Source organism: Vigna angularis, chromosome 8, assembly GCF_016808095.1.
Source record: "Vigna angularis cultivar LongXiaoDou No.4 chromosome 8, ASM1680809v1, whole genome shotgun sequence".
In the NCBI taxonomy this organism is placed as follows: Eukaryota; Viridiplantae; Streptophyta; class Magnoliopsida; order Fabales; family Fabaceae; genus Vigna; species Vigna angularis.
The window spans coordinates 9,705,067-9,732,472 of NC_068977.1; the positions used below are offsets into that span (position 1 = coordinate 9,705,067).

A 27,406-nucleotide genomic window follows, 5' to 3' on the forward strand; every position below is an offset into this window, starting at 1 on the left:
TAACCACTCATAGTATTAAATAGTTCAACTGACTATAACGTTTAACTCTCACCGAGTTAAACAACCAAGTGTCTTAAATCACTTATGATTATCCAAAAACAACAAAGTGTTTTTATTTAAATAAGTATAGATAAGAACTCTCTTAGAGAGGATATTTGAGGAATACAAAATTTATTTGAAAAACTTGTTACAAAGATTTTCCATCTTTAAAGAGCTTAGACAATGCAAATAAAAGATTGCATTGACAACGTAAGAGTATATGCAATAAAGTTCTTCTTTTAATTCTTGTCTTTTTTCTTTATTAGCTTTCGAAAAGAAAAACGTTATTTAGAGATATTGACTTGACGTAGGTGTATAGCCTTTTGTGAGATGTCAAATGCTATATTGCTTTATTAGGGCAACAACGCTACTCATATGGATTGAGCAAATAATAAGTCATTGAGGAAATCTATAATGTCTTCTTATCTCTTAACGTTCTTTATAAACCAATGTAGAAATAAACCTTTGTTTTTAATGATTTACACAGATAAATAGAAACATCACAACAAACAAAGAAGTTATTCATACATTACATTTAGAACGTTAGACATTCATTAGCATTTAGCATGTTACATATATTAGCTTTTATGTGAAGTCTATTTAGAGTAGCATATATCGTTTACGATTTCTTAAAACATATATTATGTTTAGTGGTTATCATATACCAACGTTATTTCCTTATAAGTTTTTGGTAATCTCATGTTTTACAAAACTTTCCACATACTTCACCAAGCTTTCCACATGTTTCAGTGAGCTAATTGCATGTTCCACCGAGTTTTCCATATGTTTCACTAAACTAACCTCATACTTCAACCAAACTATCTCCAGTGCTTTCCACATACTCCACCAAGATCCACTCACATCATTCTAAGTTCTCTAGTTTTCCTTTTTCAAATTTAGAATTACATCAAAATTAAATATGTTACTTAAAAATAATTATAAATTCACTTTTGAAATTCCAGGTCAGACTATGTCAAAATTGTGTAAGAAAAGTACATCAAAATATCATTTCTCAATATTTTTAAAATTGTTAAAAATAGTATGTCAGAATATCATTTCCCACAATTTTTAAAACATGCGCGTAATGTTAGCCCACAAAATTACACCTATTTCTTACGAAGATCTAGAAAAGATATCATTATTTCTATCATCAGAGTACAACACTCCCCTTTGAGAGGAAGAAAAATACGCACAAAATCAATAAAAGAAATTATTGAAAAATTAAATGAGATGTATGTTAGTTATAAGTTATCAGGTAATTATAAAGGACCATAACATATTAATAATTTTTTTAACAATTTTTTGACATATCACTGTCTTATTAGTAATAGACCAATCACAAACTAAATTTGTCAAGAAAAAACTGATAAAAAAACATTTTCCAATTATAAATACAAACCAAAAGCATTGTATGACAGCGCACACTATCGAGAGGGAATTCATCGAAAGAAGATGGCAGCTACATTCCCACCTGTCACAGATATAAGGAGCGGTTTCAATCCAGCTTCCAGAACCTTCCACAGCCTCAAACCACCACTTCTTCTCCCTCCTCCCAACGCTGCCATCTCCGCCGCTTCCTACGTCCTCTTCCTCCGTCGCAACTCGCACTTTCCGGACTCCTCAACCGCCGTTGTCGACTCCGCCTACGGCCATAGCCTCTCCTACGGCGAACTCATCCACCGCGCTGAGAACCTAGCTGCCAACCTCGCCACAGTTCTCAAACTATCAAAAGCCCACACCGCGCTCGTTCTCTCCCCTAACATCATCCAAGTTCCGATCCTCTGCTTCGCGCTACTCTCCCTCGGCGTGGTCGTCTCCCCCGCGAATCCTCTTTCCACACGCTCCGAGATCACTCGCCTCTTCCACCTCAGCAAACCAGCCATCGTCTTCGCAGTGACTTCAAACGCAGAAAAAACACACGAGTTCCATGTCCGCACGGTCCTCCTCGACTCGCCTGAGTTCGACTCCCTCACCAGGACAAAGATACAGCCTCTGAGTCCAACCACGTCCCCCACGCCGGTGACTCAGTCCGACGTGGCAGCCATTCTGTACTCTTCCGGCACGACGGGAAAGGTGAAGGGCGTTATGCTTACTCACCGCAACCTAACCGCAATAGCCGCGGGATACGACACGGTCCGCACGAAGCGCGCGGAGCCCGCAGTGTACCTCTATACGGTGCCGTATTTCCACGTGTACGGTTTCACCTTCAGCCTGGGGGCGATGGTGCTGTCGGATACGGTGGTGATAATGGAGAGGTTCAGTTTGAGGGGCATGCTGAGCGCCGCGGAGAGGTTCCGAGTGACGCACATTACGGTGGTGCCGGCACTGGTAGTAGCTTTGACGAAGGACAAAGTGATAGACAGATACAATTTGACGTCGTTGGAAGGGATCGTTTGCGGTGGAGCTCCACTGAGGAAGGAAACCGATGAAGCTTTCAAAGCCAAGTTCCCCAAGGTCCTCGTCATGCAGGTACTTCAATTTTGAGTCCTATTTTCATTATTTTCTTTTTGAAAAATCATATTTTTATATATTAATATAATTTAAATATTAATATAATCGTACAATTTTATCTACACTGAAAATCGTACAACTTCTTCTAATTTTACTATTTTTATAAAACAAAATTAATTATCTTACTATATTTTAATGTTTCAAATAATTAATTATTTAAATTTAATTATTTTTAAAAATAAAATAATTATTTTACCTTTTTCATTTACATTTAGTCATTTTTTAAATTAATTTTTAGTAGTTATTATATACTTTTATTTTGTCCATATAAATTCTTTGTTTTGCTTCATTCTTGATTCAAATAAAATATTAATGTTTCAAAGGTGGGGTTAAAGTTAACTATATGAGTTTCATTGCTTCGTTCAAGGTCCAGTTGCAATATAGTGGACCATTTCTTGTGCATGTGCATGATCAGATAGTAGGTACTTCGATATTTTAGTTGAATCTTTTTACAGATAATAATTAATACAGATAATAATTATTTCACATAACATATATTCTGATCATAAATCTTTATTTATAGTTTCATGATAGATTTTTTTTTTTATTAAAATTGGTCTAATTAGTGTCCATCATGAATAATCATACTTTAATTTTTAATTAATTAATTAATCAAATGGTTTGTTTTGTCATCGTCTAGATTTAATAGCCTTCTTTTCGAGTTGGTACTTGATTATTTGATGCATGGTCATCCAATTTATTTGGTGGTCAACTAGACTCATTGACTTAGGATTTGACCATTCTGAAACATAGTCGATTGATCGATTTGTTTGGTGGTCGGACGACCTCACTGATTTGTCTCTGAATTGGTAATTAACTATTTGGGCTGGTGCATGGTCGATCGAATTGTTTGGTGATCAATAGGATTCATTGGTTTGTTCTTCAAACTAGTAGTTGATAGCCTAATCTAGTACATGGTTCCGATGTAGTCAGTCGGACTCACTAGTTTATTCTTCAAATTAAGAATTGATTATCCAAATTATAATTGATAGTTTGGATCATGATTGATAGTACAGTCCTAATTAATAATATATTTACTATACTTTTAATTTAAAAGAATTATTTTAAAGTTTATATTAACGATTACTAATAATTATATGTTATATACTTAAATATAAACAGAGAAAAAATAGTCGCACTTAAATATAAATAAATATTCCAATTTTATTTATTTTAACTTTCTTAAAACTATTCCACTTATGTGTAAACTTAAATATAATTAAATAAATATGAAGTTGTTTTAAATAATGTATTTTTTGTTTATTTTGATATAAAAACATTAAATAAATTTAATGAAAGCTTTCATTCAGTATAAAGAAATAATTTGATTTTCATATGAGTGTAGGGTGGTAGATAATAGTGTAAAATTGTTTTACTAAATTAAATTGTTACTATTTAGATAAAGGCATTATTACTTTGATTTCTAAAACACTATTTATAAAAGTCAATATACTTTTAATGTCAAAAATAAATTAGAGATATGTTAGGTGATCAATTTTGGAACAATTACAATAAACTAAATAAAAGAATGTTACACACGATGATTTTTTTTTATTGATTTATAATATAAAACACTTAATATTTTATTTTAGTATATCTGTCTTTTAGCATTAAGCCTAACCAACATGTTAGAATCATTCCTTTATAAAGGTTTTGAGTTAAAAGGATGGGAAAAACGGTATTTGAAGAGAAAACTTATAAACAACGGTTTCTGAGATTAGTCATAATCAACAGTGTATCAATAATATTATTATAAAAAGAAAAGTCAAAATGACTCCAAATTTAATATTTCAACAATAAAACATGATTTAAATAATGAGATGAGTTTTAACCTTGACCTATTATCAGATAGAAAAAAGAAGAAGCTAAATTTAGAGAATAATAAAAAATAAAATTGAAGATAAGAAATATAATATTAAGGAAAATATTTTTATTGAAATATGTTGAAGTAATATAAAAAATAACACATAAGGTCTTTTAACTGTAAAAGAAAAATAGGTTGACGTTAAAATTATAAGGTTATATGATTAAGATTTAAGTCTTGAAAAATTTCTTCATGGAAATATCATGATATAATATAAGAAATAAAACACTATTGGGAATCTAAATCTTACAAGACCTTTGGAATGGAGTTAAAATTGAAAAAAGAGAGACTTAAAATGATATAAAACCCATAAAAGTTAAATTAACACTTCAAATAATGACTTATGCGATAGAAATGCCCTAACTAAAAATTAGTATTGAAATTATATCTCAACAAATGAAAAAACTAAAAATATGAATGTTATCAAGCTAACATCTATTTCTATCAATTAAAAGTTGAGTTAACATATCTAAATGCGATACTAATGTTAAAGTAATTTAGTATTATTGAATATTCCATGACTAAACTAAAGTTAAATATTTAAAGTTTAAATATTTATTAAATATAAGTTGTAACTCAAAACGTTTTGTTATCTAATAATAATTTTAGTGTATGTTATCTTTGAATTATTTATTAGTGTAGGATGGATTTTTGGAACGTTCCAAATTTTAACAGTGATAAAATAAAGTGTTATAAAATTAATAAAATAAAACATATTTGTCTTAAATCTATAAATATAATATTAATATAGTTATTTAAAAGAAAATAATCATAATAATAAATATATCTAAACAATTAAAGATAGTCACATCCTTTCTTTGTTAGAGATGTATTAAGACTTATCCTTTATATGTTCATACTAATAAAGTGATCATCACAAAAGAAATAAACAACACACAAAAAACAACAAAAGAAATAACATGGATAAACTAGAGTTCAAAAGAAAACATCATTAGATTATTTAATCATATCAAATACTAGATCAACATTCATAAAGTACTAGAAACTCACAAAAACATACATACACTTTATTCTAGACTCATTTATTCGGATACATACTTTGACATATGTATTCAATGTAGGTGTGCACTGATAGTAGTATTTATACTCTACAAATTCTTACAAATATTATTACCCTATTACTCATAAGGTTAATCTTTTCATGTCTAAACCAAAGTCTATAGAGAAGATCTCATGCGATTCTCTTCCTCCACTCCATTATAATCTCTAAATGGGTTGAATAACTGATAGAATATCAGGATATGTCAAAGCATATACTAATCATACCACAATCAATTCCTCCTTAAATCGGTTTGATTCATTCACATATCATATTATAAGTCAACCATTCTTTTAGCATTCACATAAACACATCATAAGAGATATATGAAAATTTAGTTAAAGATTTGATATTTTTGCACAGCCGCAAGATATCTCGCTCAGCTAGAAGTTTTTGACAGCACACTTGCTCAGCCACCAGATCTGCTCGGTCAGCCATTAGATGTTTTCGTTCAACAAGTGGTGTTTGAGCACACACTCACTCAGCCACTAAATCTTCTCGGTCAACGAGTAGTTTTTGACAACACACTTACTCAGCTCAACAAGAGTACCACTAAAACTTACAAATTTAAATTCTCCTAAAAGTCACCCAATAAATATATTTTTGCCCAACAACTGTCAAGTTTGTGAACTTTCTGAATTTGGTATCGCCGAGCGACTACCAAGTTAATAGCTCTCTTACTTTGACTTTGCCTAACGAATATATGTTCACCCAATGAGTCTGCATAATTTTACAAAATTATGTTATTTCAATTATGCAAAAGATTATAAGACCAAACCACAAATGTCCAGAACAGTCAACCATCAAATTATACACAATTCAATGATTCAATTCACCTTAAATAAAATATAAACCACATGGCATCTCACAATTTCAACATATCAAAACTTCAATCACATCATCGCTAAAGACAATTCATGAATCCTAACACAACTCAACAAGTCATATTTCATCAGAAAACTCAATTATGTAAATCAATATAAATTCAGCAATTATAACTTGTTCATCATTTTAAATAAATATAACTATCTTCTATTACCTAGCAAATTACCAAACATCTCTAAAGGTCCTAAAATCGCTCCAAAAGCATAGAAAACTCTATCTGCTTCTATGAACAATATAAACACAGTCAAGACATACAATTAGGACCACTAATCAACATAAACTCTTAAAGATAACTCGTATATCACATGAAACTCTAGATAGTTCACATGCAAAGGACAACAAAACAAACCAAAGAGAGGATCAAAAAATTAACTTACTCTATTTGATAAATTGATCGTTCAAATTAAAGAGTTTGTCCCTAAGATCCATCCTATGGTCTTGGTTTTTTAATCAAACGAACAAATGATAAAAACTCCTACTAATAAGTCAGAAAACTCCCAAAAAGTGACTTTTTAAAAAATGTTGTGTTTTAAATCAATGAAACTCATTCATAAAAAATAATTTATATTAAAATATTTTAATATTAAAATAATTGAGTTTCACTATTTTTAAACCATATCATTTCTTAAAATATCATTTTCTAAGTTTTTACATATTTAATCTTTATTAACAATATATATTTTATACTTATTTAAGTAGTTATATGATAGTATTTATTTTTATCATTACTGACACTAATAAATTAAATTTTAATATTTATTTTAAAATCGTGTTGTCTTATCGTTGGCTTAGCCAAGTTATGTAAATAAAAAGAAGTACGTATTTTGTTGAAGAATAGTTTTAGTGATGCCATCTTCCTGCAGTTAATAACGAAAAGTTAACCCCCGGTCGGATTGATTTTCACTCTTTCGTCCAAAAACTCTAACTAGTCCATCAGCCAAGCCCTTCTGACTCTCCTATTCGTCCAGTTAAGATAGGAAGCTTTGAATTTGTCTATAGCCATAGATATAGAGAAAAACATGTTCAAGATAACTATGATAGAATTAATGAAAAAAAAATACACCAATTTCTTTAGTGAAAATGTCTATATCAGCTAAATTAAAATTTACTAGATGCGTTTCAATACAACACATAATTGTTTTAAAAATATGCAATAAAATTAACTAAATTTTTATTTTTCTTGTATTTTTTAAATTTTATAAAATTGTAATTTTTTTATTGACAGAGTATATTGTATATAAATATTAAGGAATACTCCAACCTCTATACAAAAAGTTTTGTACAATATTTCTTTAAAATTAGATTTCCATATTAAGTACATATATTTATTTTTGTGTACATTATTTATAACATTTTTTGAGAAATAGAATATCTGGTATGTAAATATTAATGTAGGGATACGGTTTAACCGAATGTGTGGTTACCCGAACCACTCCCGAGGAAGCTAATCACGTGGGAACAGTGGGTAGACTGAAACCAGACATAGAAGCAAAAGTTGTTAACCCACAAACAGGGAAACTCATGTTTCCTGGTGAAAGGGGTGAACTATGGATCAAAGGACCTTATGTTATGAAAGGTAATTATAAATTTATATTAATTAATTCATTACCTTAGAGTTTAATGCATTACTCTGTTGTGTTTTTTTCATGTGTTGATAAATTTTGTTTAGGATATAGAGTTATTAAGTTATTAAAAAAAATTCATCCAATCTTTTTCATTTTATAAAAGTCCAATTCCTTCTATATTAATTATAGGATATTAAATTTATTTAAAATTTATCATAAGAAGATTTATTATTGGTTAATTTTATTTTATCATTCAGTTATGAAATCATTATTAATATTTAATTCATTATATGTCTTATACTTAAGATTGAATTATATTATTATTATTATTATTATTATTATTATTATTATTATTATTATTATTATTATTATAATAGTTTGCTTACATCATGCATGGACTATGTTGGAGTAGGTTATGTTGATGATCCAGAAGCAACTTCAGCAACTTTGGTGAATGGATGGTTAAGGACTGGAGACCTTTGTTATTTCGATAATGATGGTTTCTTGTATATTGTTGATAGGTTAAAAGAGCTGATCAAATACAAGGGCTACCAGGTCAAATTAGTTTTAATTAAATCACTTAGTAAAGCTGGCTTTTATTACATAATTATTAGTAAATTAATTTTCTTATCTTTTAATTACTGTTAGATTTTTAACCTTAAAAGCTAATCAACATTCTTTTTATGATGTTATAAAAGTCTGCTGAACTAACTAAATAAGACTGCATAATTAAATAATTAGATAATTATTATGATGTTATAAAAGTTTTGATAACATGTTAGAGTTGAGATTAAAACTAATTAATATATTAAGTAAGTTATTAACCAAATATAATCAAAAATATAAATGTCACGTTTTAAAATATTCACAATGAGATAAACTTTTTCCTCTCATTTATTAGATGTTCTTCTGCATATTTTCTTTAGTTATATCATAATTCGAATAGCATACTATCCAATATATATACGTTGCATTACTTAAAAATATTCAATTTTACATATAAAATGTCAATGTTTTGATGGGAAAGATATATAGAAGATCTCATACAACCTAAAAGATAAAAATCAAATTACAATATAATTCTTATATTTCAAATTAATTTTATAATAATGAGTTAGACTTAATCTCACTTTTTTTTATTATATGAGTTATTAAAAGTTTGTCTCTAAATTTTCTTTTACAAATATTAATTATATATAATATTTATTGATATATAATTTGTACCCTTGAAAATAATATGGTTGTACATTGCAGGTTGCTCCAGCAGAGCTAGAAGAGTTGCTCCTATCTCACCCAGACATACGTGATGCTGCAGTTATTCCGTAAGATTCTAATTTTTTTAGCAACCAACTATGTTATCTTTTGCTAAATAGTTTTACATAAATACGTTGTTCAAGATAAAAATCTTTCGTTACACTTAATATGAAATAATTTGGATAGACATTTATCAAAGAGATCAGATGTTAAAACTTACTAATAAAAACGACTTTTACTAATCAAAATGTCAATATTCAAAATAAACGAACGGTCTATTTATACTTATATATAAAGAGATATTTCTTTTTCTATACATCATTTTTATTCTCATTTTACACTTTATAAACTAATTATTAACTGATTTTTATAAAAGTATAATTATTAACTAACTTTTTTATAAGTAACCATTATTTTAAAATATATTATAAAAGACTATTACAGTTTTTTATTTATTATATTTATAACTTTTACTATTAATATTCACATACTTCTTATTATTTTTTCTTTATATATTAACTTAATCAATATATATATATATATATATATATATATATATATATTAACTTATAACATAAAACAACAATTTAAAAAATATAAACACATATCCCGTTTATGTTTACACTAAGATTAAGTTGTAAAATATCTTCTGAAAATGAATAAATATAAAAGAAAAACAAACTCCTCCTTTCAAAATCAAATTATTAATATTAGAAAAACATTGACTTCATGAATATGTCAGTTTTTAAAATATATTTTATACGAATATATATATATATATATAATTTAAAAAACTAGTTTTTAATATAAATTTGTTACCATTTTTATTGGTAATCGAAGCATCAAGTTACCCTAATCGTGTTTGAAAAGAAAAACATGTGAGAAAAATTAATATGAACTTTTTCATAAACTAAAATTAATTTACCAACAAAACATATTATTAGATGACTTTAAAATTTTATACGAATTATCTTTAAATTATGGAAAAATCTGGTCTATTTACTTTCTTATTATAAATATATTAATAAATATAATCCAAAAGTACTCTAATCAATCAAAATCTGGATTTGCACAAAGAATAAAAAATGGCAATTGGTCTTCATTTTATATATTTTTTCTCCTCTACTTGCAAACTGTCTTATTCGAATCTGATTCGGGCATAATTTATGGTTTTTCATCGTGTTTTGTGGCACATGTTATATTTATATATAGTGCCAGTAGTTGAAAAGGAAAATAAAAAATCAATTTTTTCTACACACTGATATTTAATTATGAATTAATACACAATTCAATGTGATTTTCCACTACCGTGATACTACTTTAAAATATTCCTTTGTCATGTGAAATAAATAATGGTAGGGTGAGATCATTTATATTTATTTAACACATATTATCATAAAAAAATGAATTTTTATAATTTTAGAAAAAATATATATAAAAATAATAATAATATAAAAATGAATTTTTATAATTTTAGAAAAAATATATATATAAATAATAATAATATAAAATAAATGTGAAAAAATTGTGTATCAAAATATAATTTTTACCGATCTAATACAAGGTTTAGACGCTAGCTTTTGTAGTCGATTACTTTTTTTATTCATTTCATTAATTATTCCATTTCTGTAATACTAGTACTAGCTTTTTTGTTTTTGTCTAGTATATTTTAAAAGTACACACGTTTTAGTTTATATTGAAATTGTTTTTGTATATTTTAGCCTTCATATCTATATAGTCGTAAACCTACCAAAAGAAAAATATTTGTTAACTAAAAGATAGAGTACGAAAAAAATTATTTCTATATTTAAAGTCATGATTGAATATTTTATTATTTACTTTTTATTTAATTTGATTTTATATTCTTTTTTCTAAAATTATTGTGCTATTTTATTAGATCAACTTAATATTGTTTAAAGACAATAAGTTGATATATATATATATATATATATATATATATATATATATATATATATATATATATAATAAAACTTGTTTTATAATGGGAAGAAAAAAAAAACCTAGCAAACTAGATAGCGTAATAATACTACATATGATGTGAGAAAGAACTAATAAGCTTAACGTATGATGAACAGATACCCTGACAATGAAGCAGGCGAAGTGCCCATGGCGTTTGTTGTGAGACAACCTCAAAGTTCCCTTGGCGTAGCACAAGTTATCGATTTTGTTGCCAAACAGGTCCTTTTTTTCCTCTGCGTTGCTTTCTTGTCTACATTTCAATTTTCAGTCATACGTAGTTTCACAAACTTCTAGGTAAACATTCGTACATACAATAAAAATAAAAACTAAACTCTTTTCATAAACTAAAAATTATCTTATAAATATGCTAGTATGTGTGACATCCCAAAAATACAGTCATAACTATAAATTTAGAAAATCACATTTAATAATAATCTCAAACAGTTTTACACTAAAAGTTAAAGAAATGAGAAACCAACGGACGCTTAAGGACGAACGTCCTTTAGAACAAATCCAACATAACGGATGAATATGTACAAGTCGCACGCTACACATAAGAGTTTACAATTTAAAGCCAACGTACAAGAAACCTGACCGAACGGTTTACAGAGAACAATTACCGAACGGTCGAATTAACTTAAAAGAAAACAAGAGATGGTCGAACGACCACTCAGTTCAACAAAATACAATACTGGCCGAGCGGTGTCACTGCTCGATCTTCACTTCGACATCAACCGGGTTCTCTTCATTCAACGCTTCTTCCAAACGCTCATCTCCCTCTGCTCACATCCACACGGATGATCATTGCAATGACAAGACAAACGTACAAGGGCAAAGGACAACACAAGGAAACGAAAGGGTAAGCTTACGTAATTTAACTCATGCATCAACATGCAATTTCAGGTAAACAATTCAACATACATGCATATCTCAACATATACATTCATTAAATAACAACCCACGTTAACGTATTCACAAATTAAAACTCAACAAGACTGACTGTCCGGACTGTATGAACTCTGTGTAGCTTCGGTGTTCGTGCACCCGGGTGATGTAGTAACTGGAACTCTCATCAGCTGCCACCCGAGGTTAATCCTATCTGTCCAAATAATCATCAGGACTAGGACCTCCTGCCGTTCCCACACATGACGTACCCCCTCTACGTGAGGACGAGTACTCACGGGACATCAGGATGAACAATCGGCTAAGCTTACCACATTCATACTTTACAAATCTAAATAATCAATTCCTGAGTCGTTCCTCCCCGGAACGCTCTTTCAAAAATCATAACTTTCCATTCATCTCATATATATATATATATTCTTTCGCATTTACTGTTCATCATGCACTATTCATCATTTACTGTTCATCAATATCATGAATTACCGAATGTTCCATCCCAAGGAGACCGAGGACGAACGCTATCCGCGAGACCAAAAGACGCTCGTCGGATCAAAGAGCGAACGCTAACAGCGAGACCGAAGGACGCTCGTTGTACAAAAGAACGAATGGCAGAGTTACAGTTAATTACAGAAAAGGCCAAGTACGGTACTGTTTACTGGACGAACGCTATTTCGCGGGAAAAGAGTACGGGCGCTCAAAATAATACCGAGCGTCATTTAGGACGAACGCTCAGCATAAGACCGAACCTCATTTTGAGCGAGCGTTCAGAATAAGGTCGAACGCCATTTAGGGCGAGCGTTCAAAATCATAAGACCGAGCCCATTTTAGGACGAACGCTCAGTTCAACCGAGCACCATTTTGGACGAACACTCAGTGTGAGACCGAGCCCCAATTTGAGCGAGCGTTCGGTATAAGACCGAACACCATTTTGAGCGAGCGCTCATTATGAAACGAACACCAAACGGAACGAACGTTCAGTATAGGATTAGGACGAACGCTCAGTTGGAGACCGAGCACCAGGACGAACGCTCCAGCAGAGTATTTTGACACGAGGACGCTCGTCCTGAATAGAAGATTTATCCAAACGAAAAATCAACATTTGAATTGTTACTAAGGAAAACCGAACGGTCAATGACCGTTCAGTACGAACGTACATGTTCATCAAATTCTCTTACAAATCATTTTTCATTTCCAGTTCATTTCTCATAGTTCCACTCGTTCACATCGCACAAATCTCATATTTCATACATCTCATATTATATAATTTCATATATTTCATTTCATCAATCAACGAACGTTCATGCATCTAAATCTCATCCAATTCATCATATATTATTCTCATGCAGTAAAATAACGAACGTACATATCATTCCATTTCATCAAACATCATACATCATACTCATACGAACGTTCATACACACACATGCATTCAAAACAGTTAAATTAAGTAAGCTTCCCTTACCCGGAAATGAACGAACGTTCACAGACGCACACAGACGCTCTCCACTCAATCCTTATCGCCAACGTTCGTTAATCCACTATTCAGACGAACCCCAATAATGAAAATCAGAACCGCTCTACTTTAAGAAATACGAACGTACAACTCAAAACTGAGTTTTCATGCACGGAGGACGAACGTTAAAAATGAAGGAAAGGACTTACCAGCTTCGCTAGCCGAACGTTCTCTCTGAAATTCCTTGACGCCGAACGTCCTTCTTCAGTACCGGAATCACTGATCGGAGGAGGTGAATTGGGTGGTTTCTAGAGAGAGAGAGAGGGTGTAGAGAATGAAGAGAGAAGGAGAGAGAATTGAGTCTGAGAAACTGAAGGAGAGAGGGTGAAGAGGGAGATCTATCAGAATTAAAATTAAGAGTGCGTGCTCCACTCAGCCGGACGCACGTCTCCACTCAACCAGTGCGCGCTCCACTTCACCCTAATACCGGACGGTCGCTTATCCTGAGCCGGACGCGTGTATTCCATTTATGAGTGCTGGATGGACGTCCATTCGCAGGCGGACACGTGTATTTCACTAACACTTTCCACTACCGGTTCTGACTCAGCTCCACGTTCGACAGTCGGCGTCCGTTAGTGGATGTCGGGCACTGCTGTCGGCCATGTGCGTGCTGAGGTGGCGCGCTCTCCTGCCGCCACGTGGACTCCACTGTGCACGTTTTTCTGAAGCCTGACATTCCCCCCAACTACAAAAATTTTCGTCCTCGAAAATTAGGACTAAGTCTCGAACAGATGGGGATACAAATCCTTCATGGCATCTTCCACCTCCCACGTAGAGTCGCTCGTCTTCTCGTCCCAGACGACTTTCACCAATCTGACTGCTTTCTTCTTGTAGTATTTGGTGTTGCTATCTTCAATGCGTACTGGTTGCATCTCCAGTGTACGGTCTTGACGAAGACGAATATCTTCTAACTCCAATACGTGAGAAGGGTCGGATACGTATTTTCGGAGTTGAGAAACGTGAAAGATTGGATGCAAGTTTGATAACTGAGGCGGCAAAGACAACTCGTACGCAACTGGTCCAATCTTCCTCAAGATCTGATAAGGTCCGATGAACTTGGGAGACAACTTTTTGGGTCGAATAGCTCTCCCAACTCCAGTGGTCGGATGCAATCTAAGGAAAACATGATCTCCTGCATCAAACTCCAAGGGTCTTCTCCTTTTGTCAGCGTAGGATTTATGTCGACTCCTGGACGTCTTCAACCTTTCTTGAATTAACTTCACCTTCTCAGTCGTCTGCTGAATGAGCTCTGGTCCTGTTAACACCTTTTCCCCTTCCTGAAACCAACACAAAGGCGTTTGGCATTTTCTCCCGTACAGAGCTTCAAAAGGAGCCATTCCTATGCTGGCTTGAAAGCTGTTATTGTAGGTGAACTCCACTAAAGGCAAGACTTCATCCTAGACGCCCATGTGATCTAGGACACACGTCCTCAATAAGTCTTCAAGCGTCTGGATGGTTCTCTCGGACTGACCGTCCGTCTGTGGATGATAAGCCGAACTCATATGGAGTTTGCTACCGAGCTCACTTTGTAATGATTGCCAGAACCGAGAAGTAAATCTCGTGTCTCGGTCTGAAACAATGCTAGACGGAACTCCATGTAGACGAACAATTTCCTTGATGTAAAGCTTAGCCAGGTTCGTCATTGACATCTTCAGATTGACTGCTAGGAAATGAGCACTCTTCGTTAGTCGATCTACAATTACCCATATGGAATCATGATTCCTGACCGTGCGAGGTAAGTGAGTCACGAAATCCATCGCAATGCTGTCCCACTTCCATTCTGGGATTTCTAACTGCTGAAGTAATCCACCAGGCCTTTGATACTCAGCCTTGGCTCGCTGGCACGTTAAACAGGATGCCACAAAACGTGCAACGTCACTCTTCATTCCTGGCCACCAGAACGAGCTCCTGAGGTCTTGATACATCTTAGTCATACCAGGGTGTATACTAAGACGGCTGTGATGTCCTTCCTCAAGAATGATTCTTTTCAGCTCGCCATCATTCGGAATGCACGTTCTATCCATGTAGCGTAGCATACCATCAGTTCCAGTGTTAAAATGTTTTGCTTGATCCGTACCGAGTGCGCTCAAAATCTTCACCAACTCTTCATCCTCTCGCTGCTTCACTCTGATCTGGTCGAATACGTCACTGGAGATTCTAAGAGTACAACATTTGATAACATTCGGTTGCAAGTCAAACTGTAATTTCAGATCTCTAAAACTTTCTACCAAACTCAACTCTCGGACCATCATAGAGGAGACGTGAACTATCTTTCATCTTAAGGCGTCTGCTACAACATTTGCTTTTCCCGGGTGGTAGAGTAGTTCAAAGTCGTAGTCCTTCAAGAACTCAAGCCAACGTCTCTGTCGCATATTCAGCTCCTTCTGATCAAACAGGTACTTGAGACTCTTGTGATCACTGAACACTTGAAATGCCGATCCATACAAGTAGTGTCTCCAGATTTTCAAGGCAAAGACAACTGTTGCTAATTCCAGGTCATGAGTTGGATAATTCTTCTCGTGAACCTTCAATTGTCGAGAAGCATACGCAACCACCCTTTTTTCTTGCATGAGTACACAGCCCAAACCCTGATGAGACGCGTCACAATATACCACGAAGGGTTTAGCCGTGTCAGGTATGACTAATACCGGGGCGCTCGTTAACTTATTCTTCAATTCCTGGAAACTTTCTTCACACCGATCGGTCCAAGCGAACGGCTGATCCTTTCTGGTCAGCTGAGTAAGCGGAGCCACTATTTTGGAAAACCCTTCAATGAACCGTCTATAGTAGCCCGCGAGTCCCACAAAGCTGCGAACTTCAGTTACCGAGCGTGGACTCTCCCATTCCAATACTGCTCTTACTTTTGCCGGATCCACTGATATTCCTCCAGCTGAAACCACGTGCCCCAAGAATGGCACTTCCTTCATCCAAAATTCACATTTAGAGAATTTGGCGTACAACTCCTTTTCTCTTAGCACGCCTAGAACGACTCTCAAGTGATCCTCATGTTCTTCATAGTTCTTGGAGTAGACCAGAATATCATCAATGAATACAACCACAAATTTGTCTAGATACGGCCTGAAGATACGATTCATGTAGTCCATAAATATTGCTGGGGCGTTTGTCACACCGAATGGCATCACTACATACTCGTAGTGTCCATAACGAGATCGAAAGGCTGTCTTCTGGATGTCTTCTTCCTTCACCCGAATCTGATGGTATCCCGACCGTAAATCAATCTTCGAAAATATGGTCGCGCCATGTAATTGATCCAGTAGGTCGTCAATCCGAGGCAAAGGATACTTGTTCTTGATAGTCAGCTTGTTTAACTTCCTGTAATCAATGCAGAGACGAGAACTGCCATCCTTCTTCGTCACTAAGAGTACTGGCGCTCCCCAAGGTGATACGCTTGGTCTGATAAACTGCTTATCCATTAACTCTTCAATCTGCTCCTTGAGTTCAGCTAACTCTGCTGGCGACATCCGATAGGGTGCAATAGAGATAGGTCCCGCATTCGACACTAGGTCGATAGTAAATTCCACCTCGCGTGGAGGAGGTAGTCCGAGCACTTCGTCAGGAAATACATCAGGGAATTCATCCACGACTGATCGTCCTCCATTCAGTTTACTGGACGATTGCTCATGATTCAAACCTTCAAGTCGTTCGTCCGAATGCGTCATGATCAGAAAGCAACTGGCGCCACCCACTATATCTTCCTTTAGTTGACCGAGGGTCACAGATAGATCCACTTCATACTCGTCTGGAAACACCAATTCCTTTGCACCACAATCTATGAGAATGCGATTGGTAGCCAGCCAATCCATTCCTAAGATTACTTCTAGATCTTTCAAGGGTAGACAAATGAGATTCACCTTATAATTACGCCCCTCAACCTCTATAGGACATTTAACACATACAGTAGACGTCCTAACCTCACCAGCCGCTGGGGTTGATACTACCAAGTCGAACTGCATCTCGCGTTCGGCTATACCCAATTTTTCGACGCACGCCTTCGAGATGAAGGAGTGTGTCGCCCCCGAATCATACAACACACAGCAAGGCTTCCCAAACAATAAACATGTACTGGTGATGAGCGTACCTGAACTGGAAGCTTCGGCGCCTGTTATAGCATAAACACGACCAACCGCTTGTGCTCTTCCACCCCGATCCTGTTGCATCCTCCCGGCATTTGGCGGCCTCATTACTGCACGCCCGCCCATATTACACTCGTGCTCCATGTGACCGTTTCTTCTACAGCGAGTGCAGTATTTTGCTCCCTCCAACAGAGGACACGACGATCTGTAGTGTGGTCCTCCACACTTAAAACATCTGACTGATCCAGACTGTCCAGACTGTCCGGCAACAACCATAGCCTGAGAATTTGATGGTTGTGCTGGACGAGCATATGGCAACCTGTCCCGATTCATATTCGGCCTGGTCATGATCGGTCCTCTAGTTGGTTGTTGCTGCTTCTTCAGTCGTTCTGCTTCAGCCACATTTTTCTCTAACACTTTTGCTCTCTCAATCATAGTAGGAAAGGACTTAATGCAGAGGCTGGATATCAATACCTTAAGATCACTCCTCAGTCCATTTTCAAACTTCCTGCACTGCCATACTTCACTAGTGGCAAGGGTATTAAAGCGAACCAGATGTTTGAACCTGTTGGTGTACTCCGAAACAGACATATTACCTTGTACCAACTGGAGAAATTCCACCTCTTTGCCGAAACGAACACTATCCGGGAAATACTCCTCATAAAACTTTTCCTTGAAAACTTTCCAGGAAATAGGGCTGTGAGATTCTGCTAGTATCATCTTCGCAGTCGACCACCAATGACTGGCCTCTCCAGTCAACAGATACTCGGTGAATGTCAGTCTTCGATCGTTCGGACATTCCTTGGCATCGTAAATCTGTTCCATGTCCCTTATCCACTGATCAGCTCCGTCGGGAAGGCACTTCCCATCAAATTTTGCAGGACGATGCTGTAAAAAGTTCTCCAAACTCCACTCAGTCTGATGAGTAGGGTTTGAAGCAGATGCTCCTGGTGTACCCCTGGTAGCTGCAAGAATCTCCATAAGCTGCCTCTGAGTCACTTCAGAATTTGCGCGAGCGGCCTCCAAACTCTGTAAGGCAGCCGCATTTTGCTGCGTCAAAACAGCGTTCTGCTCTTGTAACCTTTCAATTACTGATTCCAACAATCTGGCGTTGTTGGGCACATCATGTTCATTGGTCTGCGGTGGAGGAGGAGGAGGAAGTCTAGATGCCATTGGTTCTCTGAGAAACAGAGAAAAGAAACGAACGTTAGTCCTGTTCAAAGTGTTGAAAATAACTCATTAACGCAATTTAAGCACACAGCAAAAACACAGTGTACTCATAACCTACAGTGTCCTTAAAAGAACAAAACTGCTCTCATACCACTAATGTGACATCCCAAAAATACAGTCATAACTATAAATTTAGAAAATCACATTTAATAATAATCTCAAACAGTTTTACACTAAAAGTTAAAGAAATGAGAAACCAACGGACGCTCAAGGACGAACGTCCTTTAGAACAAATCCAACATAACGGACGAATATGTACAAGTCGCACGCTACACATAAGAGTTTACAATTTAAAGCCAACGTACAAGAAACCTGACCGAACGGTTTACACAGAACAATTACCGAACGGTCGAATTAACTTAAAAGAAAACAAGAGATGGTCGAACGACCACTCAGTTCAACAAAATACAATACTGGCCGAGCGGTGTCACTGCTCGATCTTCACTTCGACATCAACCGGGTTCTCTTCATTCAACGCTTCTTCCAAACGCTCATCTCCCTCTGCTCACATCCACACGGATGATCATTGCAATGACAAGACAAACGTACAAGGGCAAAGGACAACACAAGGAAACGAAAGGGTAAGCTTACGTAATTTAACTCATGCATCAACATGCAATTTCAGGTAAACAATTCAACATACATGCATATCTCAACATATACATTCATTAAATAACAACCCACGTTAACGTATTCACAAATTAAAACTCAACAAGACTGACTGTCCGGACTGTATGAACTCTGTGTAGCTTCGGTGTTCGTGCACCCGGGTGATGTAGTAACTGGAACTCTCATCAGCTGCCACCCGAGGTTAATCCTATCTGTCCAAATAATCATCAGGACTAGGACCTCCTGCCGTTCCCACACATGACGTACCCCCTCTACGTGAGGACGAGTACTCACGGGACATCAGGATGAACAACCGGCTAAGCTTACCACATTCATACTTTACAAATCTAAATAATCAATTCCTGAGTCGTTCCTCCCCGGAACGCTCTTTCAAAAATCATAACTTTCCATTCATCTCATATATATATATATTCTTTCGCATTTACTGTTCATCATGCACTATTCATCATTTACTGTTCATCAATATCATGAATTACCGAATGTTCCATCCCAAGGAGACCGAGGACGAACGCTATCCGCGAGACCAAAAGACGCTCGTCGGATCAAAGAGCGAACGCTAACAGCGAGACCGAAGGACGCTCGTTGTACAAAAGAACGAATGGCAGAGTTACAGTTAATTACAGAAAAGGCCAAGTACGGTACTGTTTACTGGACGAACGCTATTTCGCGGGAAAAGAGTACGGGCGCTCAAAATAATACCGAGCGTCATTTAGGACGAACGCTCAACATAAGACCAAACCTCATTTTGAGCGAGCGTTCAGAATAAGGTCGAACGCCATTTAGGGCGAGCGTTCAAAATCATAAGACCGAGCCCATTTTAGGACGAACGCTCAGTTCAACCGAGCACCATTTTGGACGAACGCTCAGTGTGAGACCGAGCCCCAATTTGAGCGAGCGTTCGGTATAAGACCGAACACCATTTTGAGCGAGCGCTCATTATGAAACGAACACCAAACGGAACGAACGTTCAGTATAGGATTAGGACGAACGCTCAATTGGAGACCGAGCACCAGGACGAACGCTCCAGCTGAGTATTTTGACACGAGGACGCTCGTCCTGAATAGAAGATTTATCCAAACGAAAAATCAACATTTGAATTGTTACTAAGGAAAACCGAACGGTCAATGACCGTTCAGTACGAACGTACATGTTCATCAAATTCTCTTACAAATCATTTTTCATTTCCAGTTCATTTCTCATAGTTCCACTCGTTCACATCGCACAAATCTCATATTTCATACATCTCATATTATATAATTTCATATATTTCATTTCATCAATCAACGAACGTTCATGCATCTAAATCTCATCCAATTCATCATATATTATTCTCATGCAGTAAAATAACGAACGTACATATCATTCCATTTCATCAAACATCATACATCATACTCATACGAACGTTCATACACACACATGCATTCAAAACAGTTAAATTAAGTAAGCTTACCTTACCCGGAAATGAACGAACGTTCACAGACGCACACAGACGCTCTCCACTCAATCCTTATCGCCAACGTTCGTTAATCCACTATTCAGACGAACCCCAATAATGAAAATCAGAACCGCTTTCAGAACCGCTCTACTTTAAGAAATACGAACGTACAACTCAAAACTGAGTTTTCATGCACGGAGGACGAACGTTAAAAATGAAGGAAAGGACTTACCAGCTTCGCTAGCCGAACGTTCTCTCTGAAATTCCTTGACGCCGAACGTCCTTCTTCAGTACCGGAATCACTGATCGGAGGAGGTGAATTGGGTGGTTTCTAGAGAGAGAGAGAGGGTGTAGAGAATGAAGAGAGAAGGAGAGAGAATTGAGTCTGAGAAACTGAAGGAGAGAGGGTGAAGAGGGAGATCTATCAGAATTAAAATTAAGAGGTGTGTGCTCCACTCAGCCGGACGCACGTCTCCACTCAACCAGTGCGCGCTCCACTTCAGCCCAATACCGGACGGTCGCTTATCCTGAGCCGGACGCGTGTATTCCATTTATGAGTGCTGGACGGACGTCCATTCGCAGGCGGACACGTGTATTTCACTAACACTTTCCACTACCGGTTCTGACTCAGCTCCACGTTCGACAGTCGGCGTCCGTTAGTGGATGTCGGGCACTGCTGTCGGCCATGTGCGTGCTGAGGTGGCGCGCTCTCCTGCCGCCACGTGGACTCCACTGTGCACGTTTTTCTGAAGCCTGACAGTATGTAAAACTCTCGTTTGGTACCTTATATACTATTTTTTATTTATGTATAAAATAATTTTTATCTAATAAAAAAATTATTTCGTTTTTTCTTGTTTTTATTTATTTCTATAAACTTCCATTAAGTCGTTGAGAAAACAAAATAACCATTTTATTTTGTTAGTAATTATTTGACAGGTATTAAAAGGTAACTTTAATTCTATTTTTTTAGTTACATATTTTAAATTCTAATATATTAAGTGATGTGGGATTTTTCTATTATTTTTTCACGCAAAATTTGTATATCTATATCTATGTAAAACTAGATATTAATAACTAACTCGTTAGAAACTGATATTAAACATCTAAGAAAAATCATTAACGAATTTTAATACTATATTAAAAGAAATAACTTTAAATCTAATTCATTTATATAAAATTAAATCTAATTTATAATATTTAATAAATTAAATAATCATTAGTTTGTCATTATTACATGAATAAGTATAAAAAAGACTTGAATGTAGAAACGAGATTCGTACCTACATAAATATAAAATCATAGTAATAATTTTTACAATTAAATTTCTACAAAGCCTTATAAAAATCTTCATTTTTTTGAAAAACAACCATGTGAATATATTAAAAACTTTTATGTATATCCAATAAATCAAAGAAACAAATATTATTTCGAGATGCATTCACTTTTATTAGTTATCACCATTAACTCCTGAAACATCTTATGCTCATGCCAAAACGACAATTATCATAAAGAAAAAGAAAACACAATCACAAGAAAAAAGTGGATAAGCTAATACTAACATGAATATACATAGACCATTTATCACTTAATATCTCAACCAATTCAAAACATAGCATTTAATAATTTACTCATCACACCATTCATAGACACTTAAGTAAAATATAATTATAGACTCGATATTTGGATTTATGCATTGACTCGAACTTTAGAATCTATGCACTTGCCGTCAAATGAAATTGAAATCCTTAAGACCTCAAGTGTTATATATAATTTTGTTTTTCCCTTCTAATGACAAGATAAATTCTCTATAGCTTAAAAGAAATGGAGTCCACAACCCCAAAACCAACTATAGGAATTTTCTTCACTTTTCACCACCTAAACCCTATCCTTTACATGAGTCACTCAATCATGTAAAGTATAAGGATAACTTCAAAAGGGTGTCCCTAGTCAATGCATAACACTAATTAACTTACCATACCCTTCCTCTTTAGAAAAAAGATGACCATGCAACCAAAACATACATACAAAACAATGTCTTATCCCTTTATATTAAATAGGTATAATACCTATTTTGGTCCCAATTTTGGTTGAGAATGTTCGAAATGGTCCCAATTTTTTTTTGTTCAATGTTGTCCTAAAGAACGTAATTTATGTTCAATTTAGTCCTTTTTGTAAACGGTGTTTAAATCGTTAACGGCCAGATGTCTAGATGTTCCATAAATGACACATCACCCTTGACATGTCATCATCATCTCCTACCTCCAAAAGCCCTAATTTCCCCTACACAGAAACCCTAGCCACCACCTAACCCTAACCGTCGTTGCCACGGTCACGACCAACCACCATCTTCGCACCTCCATCATCTTCTCCAACACCTAAGTCCTAACTGTTGAAAATGTATTTTTGATTAGGGTCTCAGCTCGCGAGACCACCATCTTCGCGCATCATCTTCCTCGCGCTTCCGAAACCTTAGGTCGCAACCATCGCTGCGCAACAAAGCCCATTTTAGGCTATTGCCACCGTAACAATCGCGCCACTCAACACGAGAACCTGCAACCACCACATCTCCATCGCGACGCCATCAAACCTGCAGCAAATCACGAGTCTTCCTCCTCTAGCACCAACCTAAATCGCGAGTTTCGTACAACATTCATAGCCAACAACGGAATCTCCATGGCCGCCACTACTACTACTACTCTCCCTTCTTTAACGCGTCGCCGCGGCACACACCTTCATCATCCTCGCCAACCCCAAACCTGTAAACCACAAGAACCAGAAATTTGCCGCGGCACACACCTCCATCACCTCCACCGTTCGGTAGCCTCACCCCTTCAGCCATTTGGTTTCCTTCTTCTTCTCCCTCACTGCTCGGCCTCTTCCTGCCTTCCAAATCAGAACGCCACAAAGGACTCCACGTAAGCCAATACATGACATTTCACTCTGTAATTGCACATCTGGACATCTGGCCGTTAACGATTTAAACGGCGTTTGCAAAAAGGACCAAATTGAACACAAATCACATTCTTTAGGACTACATTAAACAGCAAAAAAAAAATTGAGACCATTTCGAACATTCCCAACCAAAATTGGGACCAAAATAGGTATTATACCTAATAAATAATGTCCTTAAAACATTTCATAATTCTGACACTCCTCAATCATTTCCTCTTTATTCATATTTTTCATAACACATACCATAATATATATATATATATATATAAAAGAAGATTATTTCATCACATTGACATGCCTTAATTTGTATATCACACTCATTTATCATTCTCAAAGCACATACTTTTATCAACCCAAGACCACAACAGTGCATAAGAACTTACTAACTCATCAAATAGAAATACTCTTAATAAAAGAGAAACCTAAAATATAACGCAATCAAGAGAAATTAACCGGTCTAACTACATACCTCAAATCAATGATCTTATCGGTTAAAGTGAAGAATCATGTGTCGATGATCTATTGTCAAAATTTCAGCTTGATCTTACAGTTAATTAATAGAGAATCCTAATTTTCCCAAAATGCCTCAGTGTTGGAAAATAGGATGGCACACATGCCCCACAACTAGCGCCAACGCTACTCCCATGAATTTTTCTAGAAATTTTACTCTATAGTTGAGCCCAACGATCCTTTGGTTGTGCCCAACGCCAACAAGTTAGTGAACTCACTAACTTTGTAGCGCCTAGTGGTACCAAAGCTTCACCAAGTTCAAGCAAAGTTAGTAACCACTGCATGATTGACACCCGATGACACTATAGAGCTCTTAGCACTACACTAGAAGCTAGATATTTTTCTACGAGTTTTGATTGAGCAATTTTGACTCTTCTTGAGTTATTCCTCACTTAAATAACTTTATAAAATTACAACATAACTATATTTTAACTCAAGAAGTACCAAATTTGATCAATCAAATGACTCATAGAAGAATTCCTATCAACAACAAAACTAAGATTCTACAAGAACAACACGCACTCCTTAATACCAATTGAATCAAAATCGCTTATCTTTAAATAAATCCTATAACACTAAATAGATTACACCATTGTAAACCCATTGAGTCCAATTTATCAAATTTGACAGATTTCATCATACTAAAAATCCAAGACACACTTAACATGCATTGAAAATTCCTCCAAGATAAAACTAACCAAGATGTTCACCTCACACTTCAAACCATTCAACAACATACCAATTTCATATTAAAACACCAACTCAACCAAAACGATTCAATTAAATAGTTTAATAGAAAAGATTAAATTCCACAACAAAAATTAACATATTTGACCGTTTGCATAATTAACCAATTTTACGTATAATTCCAACCAACTCATTTTAATTCAGAAATCTATAACTCTAGGTTCAAGACCAAAATTCTCATACACATGCAACCATAAAAAAAAATTAACATGTAATTAATTAAAATTAGTTTCTCTCCTTAGCCAATGACGTTTTCTTTCAAACAAGGATTGTCCTAAAAAACTAAAACACATAAAATCCCCAAACAAACAATGAAACCCCTGGATAAAGATATAAGACTACCATTAGCATGAGAGAGCAACATAGAGTCACCAAAAGTAATCTTAAGTCACATGCTTTGTTCTAAAGTACACATTTGATTCAATACCTTAAATTCTTAAAAAGGAAAAAATGAAGAACTTATTCTATTTAATTTCATAAACGATGAGTTTTTTAGAATTTTTTACCAGAAGAAATCCTATGACCTGTGATCTTGAATGAGATAAAAATTAGATTAAAAAATGACGAAAGAGTGTAGAAAAATTTAGAGCACTGTTTTTAAGAAAAAAAATAGTTTTTATAAAAATAAACTTTTCTTATTAAAAACATTAATAAACTTAACATTTTATTATTAAAATATTAGTATTATATTTTCATAAAAATCACTCTAGTCATTTTCTAGGTTTTCATATATATATATATATATATATATATATATATATATATATATATATATATATATATATATATATATATATATATATATATATATTAAATATTATTTTATATTAGATTTCAATAATAAAAGAAGTTTGAAGATATTCTCAATAAAAACACTGGGTGTTAGACATACAATAAAAAATAAAAAAATTTCATAAATTAAAAATTGTCTTATAATTATGCTAGTATTAAAGGTCTTGTTTTGTACTTTATATAATACTTTTTCATTTATGCATAAAATAATCTTTATCTAATAAAAAATCATTTCATTTTTTTCTTGTTTTTATTCATTTGTATAACTCTCATTCGTTAATGTTGAGGAAACAAAACTACCCTTTTATGTTATTAATAATCGTTTGACGAGTAAAAGTATTCTAAGGTAACTTTAATTCTAATTTTTTTTTTCTAACTTGTAAAGTGAAGATTTATCATACTTATATATTTTGGATTTTAAATGGATTGTTAATGGATTGATAAGTAACTCGCAAATGACATGTCTAATAAAAATTATTAAACTTTAATACTACATAAAAATTAAATTTAAACCTAATTCGTATATATAAAATTAAACCTAATTTATATACTCTATTTTATATGTGATTGTCTTGGCTTCAGGTTACACCATACAAGAAAGTAAGGCGTGTAGCATTTGTTGATTCCATTCCCAAGAATGCTTCAGGAAAGATTCTGAGAAAGGATTTAAGTAAAGTTGCGCTCTCTAAGTTATAATGCCTCATTTATTTTAATTTATTTTATCGAAAGTGATGCATGGTTTTTCTTTTGAGTTTACAATAAAGTGGTTATTGAGTCAATGATTTGTTTCAAATAAAAATAAATAAAAAATATTTGTTTGTATTCCTATATGCGATATATGATTTATATTTAAAGACAGCCATTTATTCTTAGATGTTGCTCTCTCCACCATCACTTTATACTTCTTTCACCTCTCCACATTATTTTAAATATAATTATATTCTTAAGTTAAAAAGATTTTTATTTTAAATACAATTATATTCTTAAGTTAAAAATATTTTTACTTTTATCCTATTTTAAATAATTAGAAACTTTAATTTTACTTTCCTAGCACCCACCTACGGAACTCTCTTTCCCTTTCCTCATTTTCGTTTCACCTCCCCACCTCTCTCGCACTTTCATTCCTTTTTCTTCCCAGTTTTTTTTTTGTTTGAAAGCTTCCATTGTCGCCATGGTGTGAAGGAGCGTCGCCGCCATGGTGTGGAGGAACATCGAGCAGCGTCCAGAGCATCAACCAGCATGAGGAAGTATACATGTGACATCCTTCAACGGATGTCCCCTAATAAAACAAACTCTAAAATAAAAAAACGTAACCTTTGAACGGAGGTGACATCTTCAACGGATGTCAACATCCGTTTAAGGTAAAACGGATGTCGACATCTGTTTAAGGTAAAACGGATGTCGACATTCGTTGAAGGATGTTGACATCCGTTGAAGGATGT

At 34.6% G+C, this 27,406-nt stretch overlaps 1 protein-coding gene across 1 annotated transcript; it reads left to right on the top strand.

Moving 5' to 3' along the window:
• Positions 1 to 1,464: 1,464 nt before the first annotated feature.
• Positions 1,465 to 26,780, top strand: LOC108344458 (4-coumarate--CoA ligase-like 9). The gene is made up of 6 exons (XM_017582900.2): positions 1,465 to 2,508; positions 7,755 to 7,935; positions 8,337 to 8,479; positions 9,179 to 9,246; positions 11,275 to 11,377; positions 26,547 to 26,780. Exons 1-6 carry the CDS (start codon positions 1,492 to 1,494, stop codon positions 26,658 to 26,660), a joined length of 1,626 nt encoding a protein of 541 aa, XP_017438389.1. The 5' UTR covers positions 1,465 to 1,491; the 3' UTR covers positions 26,661 to 26,780.
• Positions 26,781 to 27,406: the final 626 nt, after the last annotated feature.

Coding starts and splice junctions, on each gene's coding strand:
- LOC108344458 (XM_017582900.2), top strand. CDS start 1,492: ATGGCAGCTACATTCCCACCTGTCACAGATATAAGGAGCGGTTTCAAT. Junction 9,247..11,274: donor CGTGATGCTGCAGTTATTCC/GTAAGATTCTAA, acceptor TATGATGAACAG/ATACCCTGACAATGAAGCAG. Junction 11,378..26,546: donor TCGATTTTGTTGCCAAACAG/GTCCTTTTTTTC, acceptor TCTTGGCTTCAG/GTTACACCATACAAGAAAGT.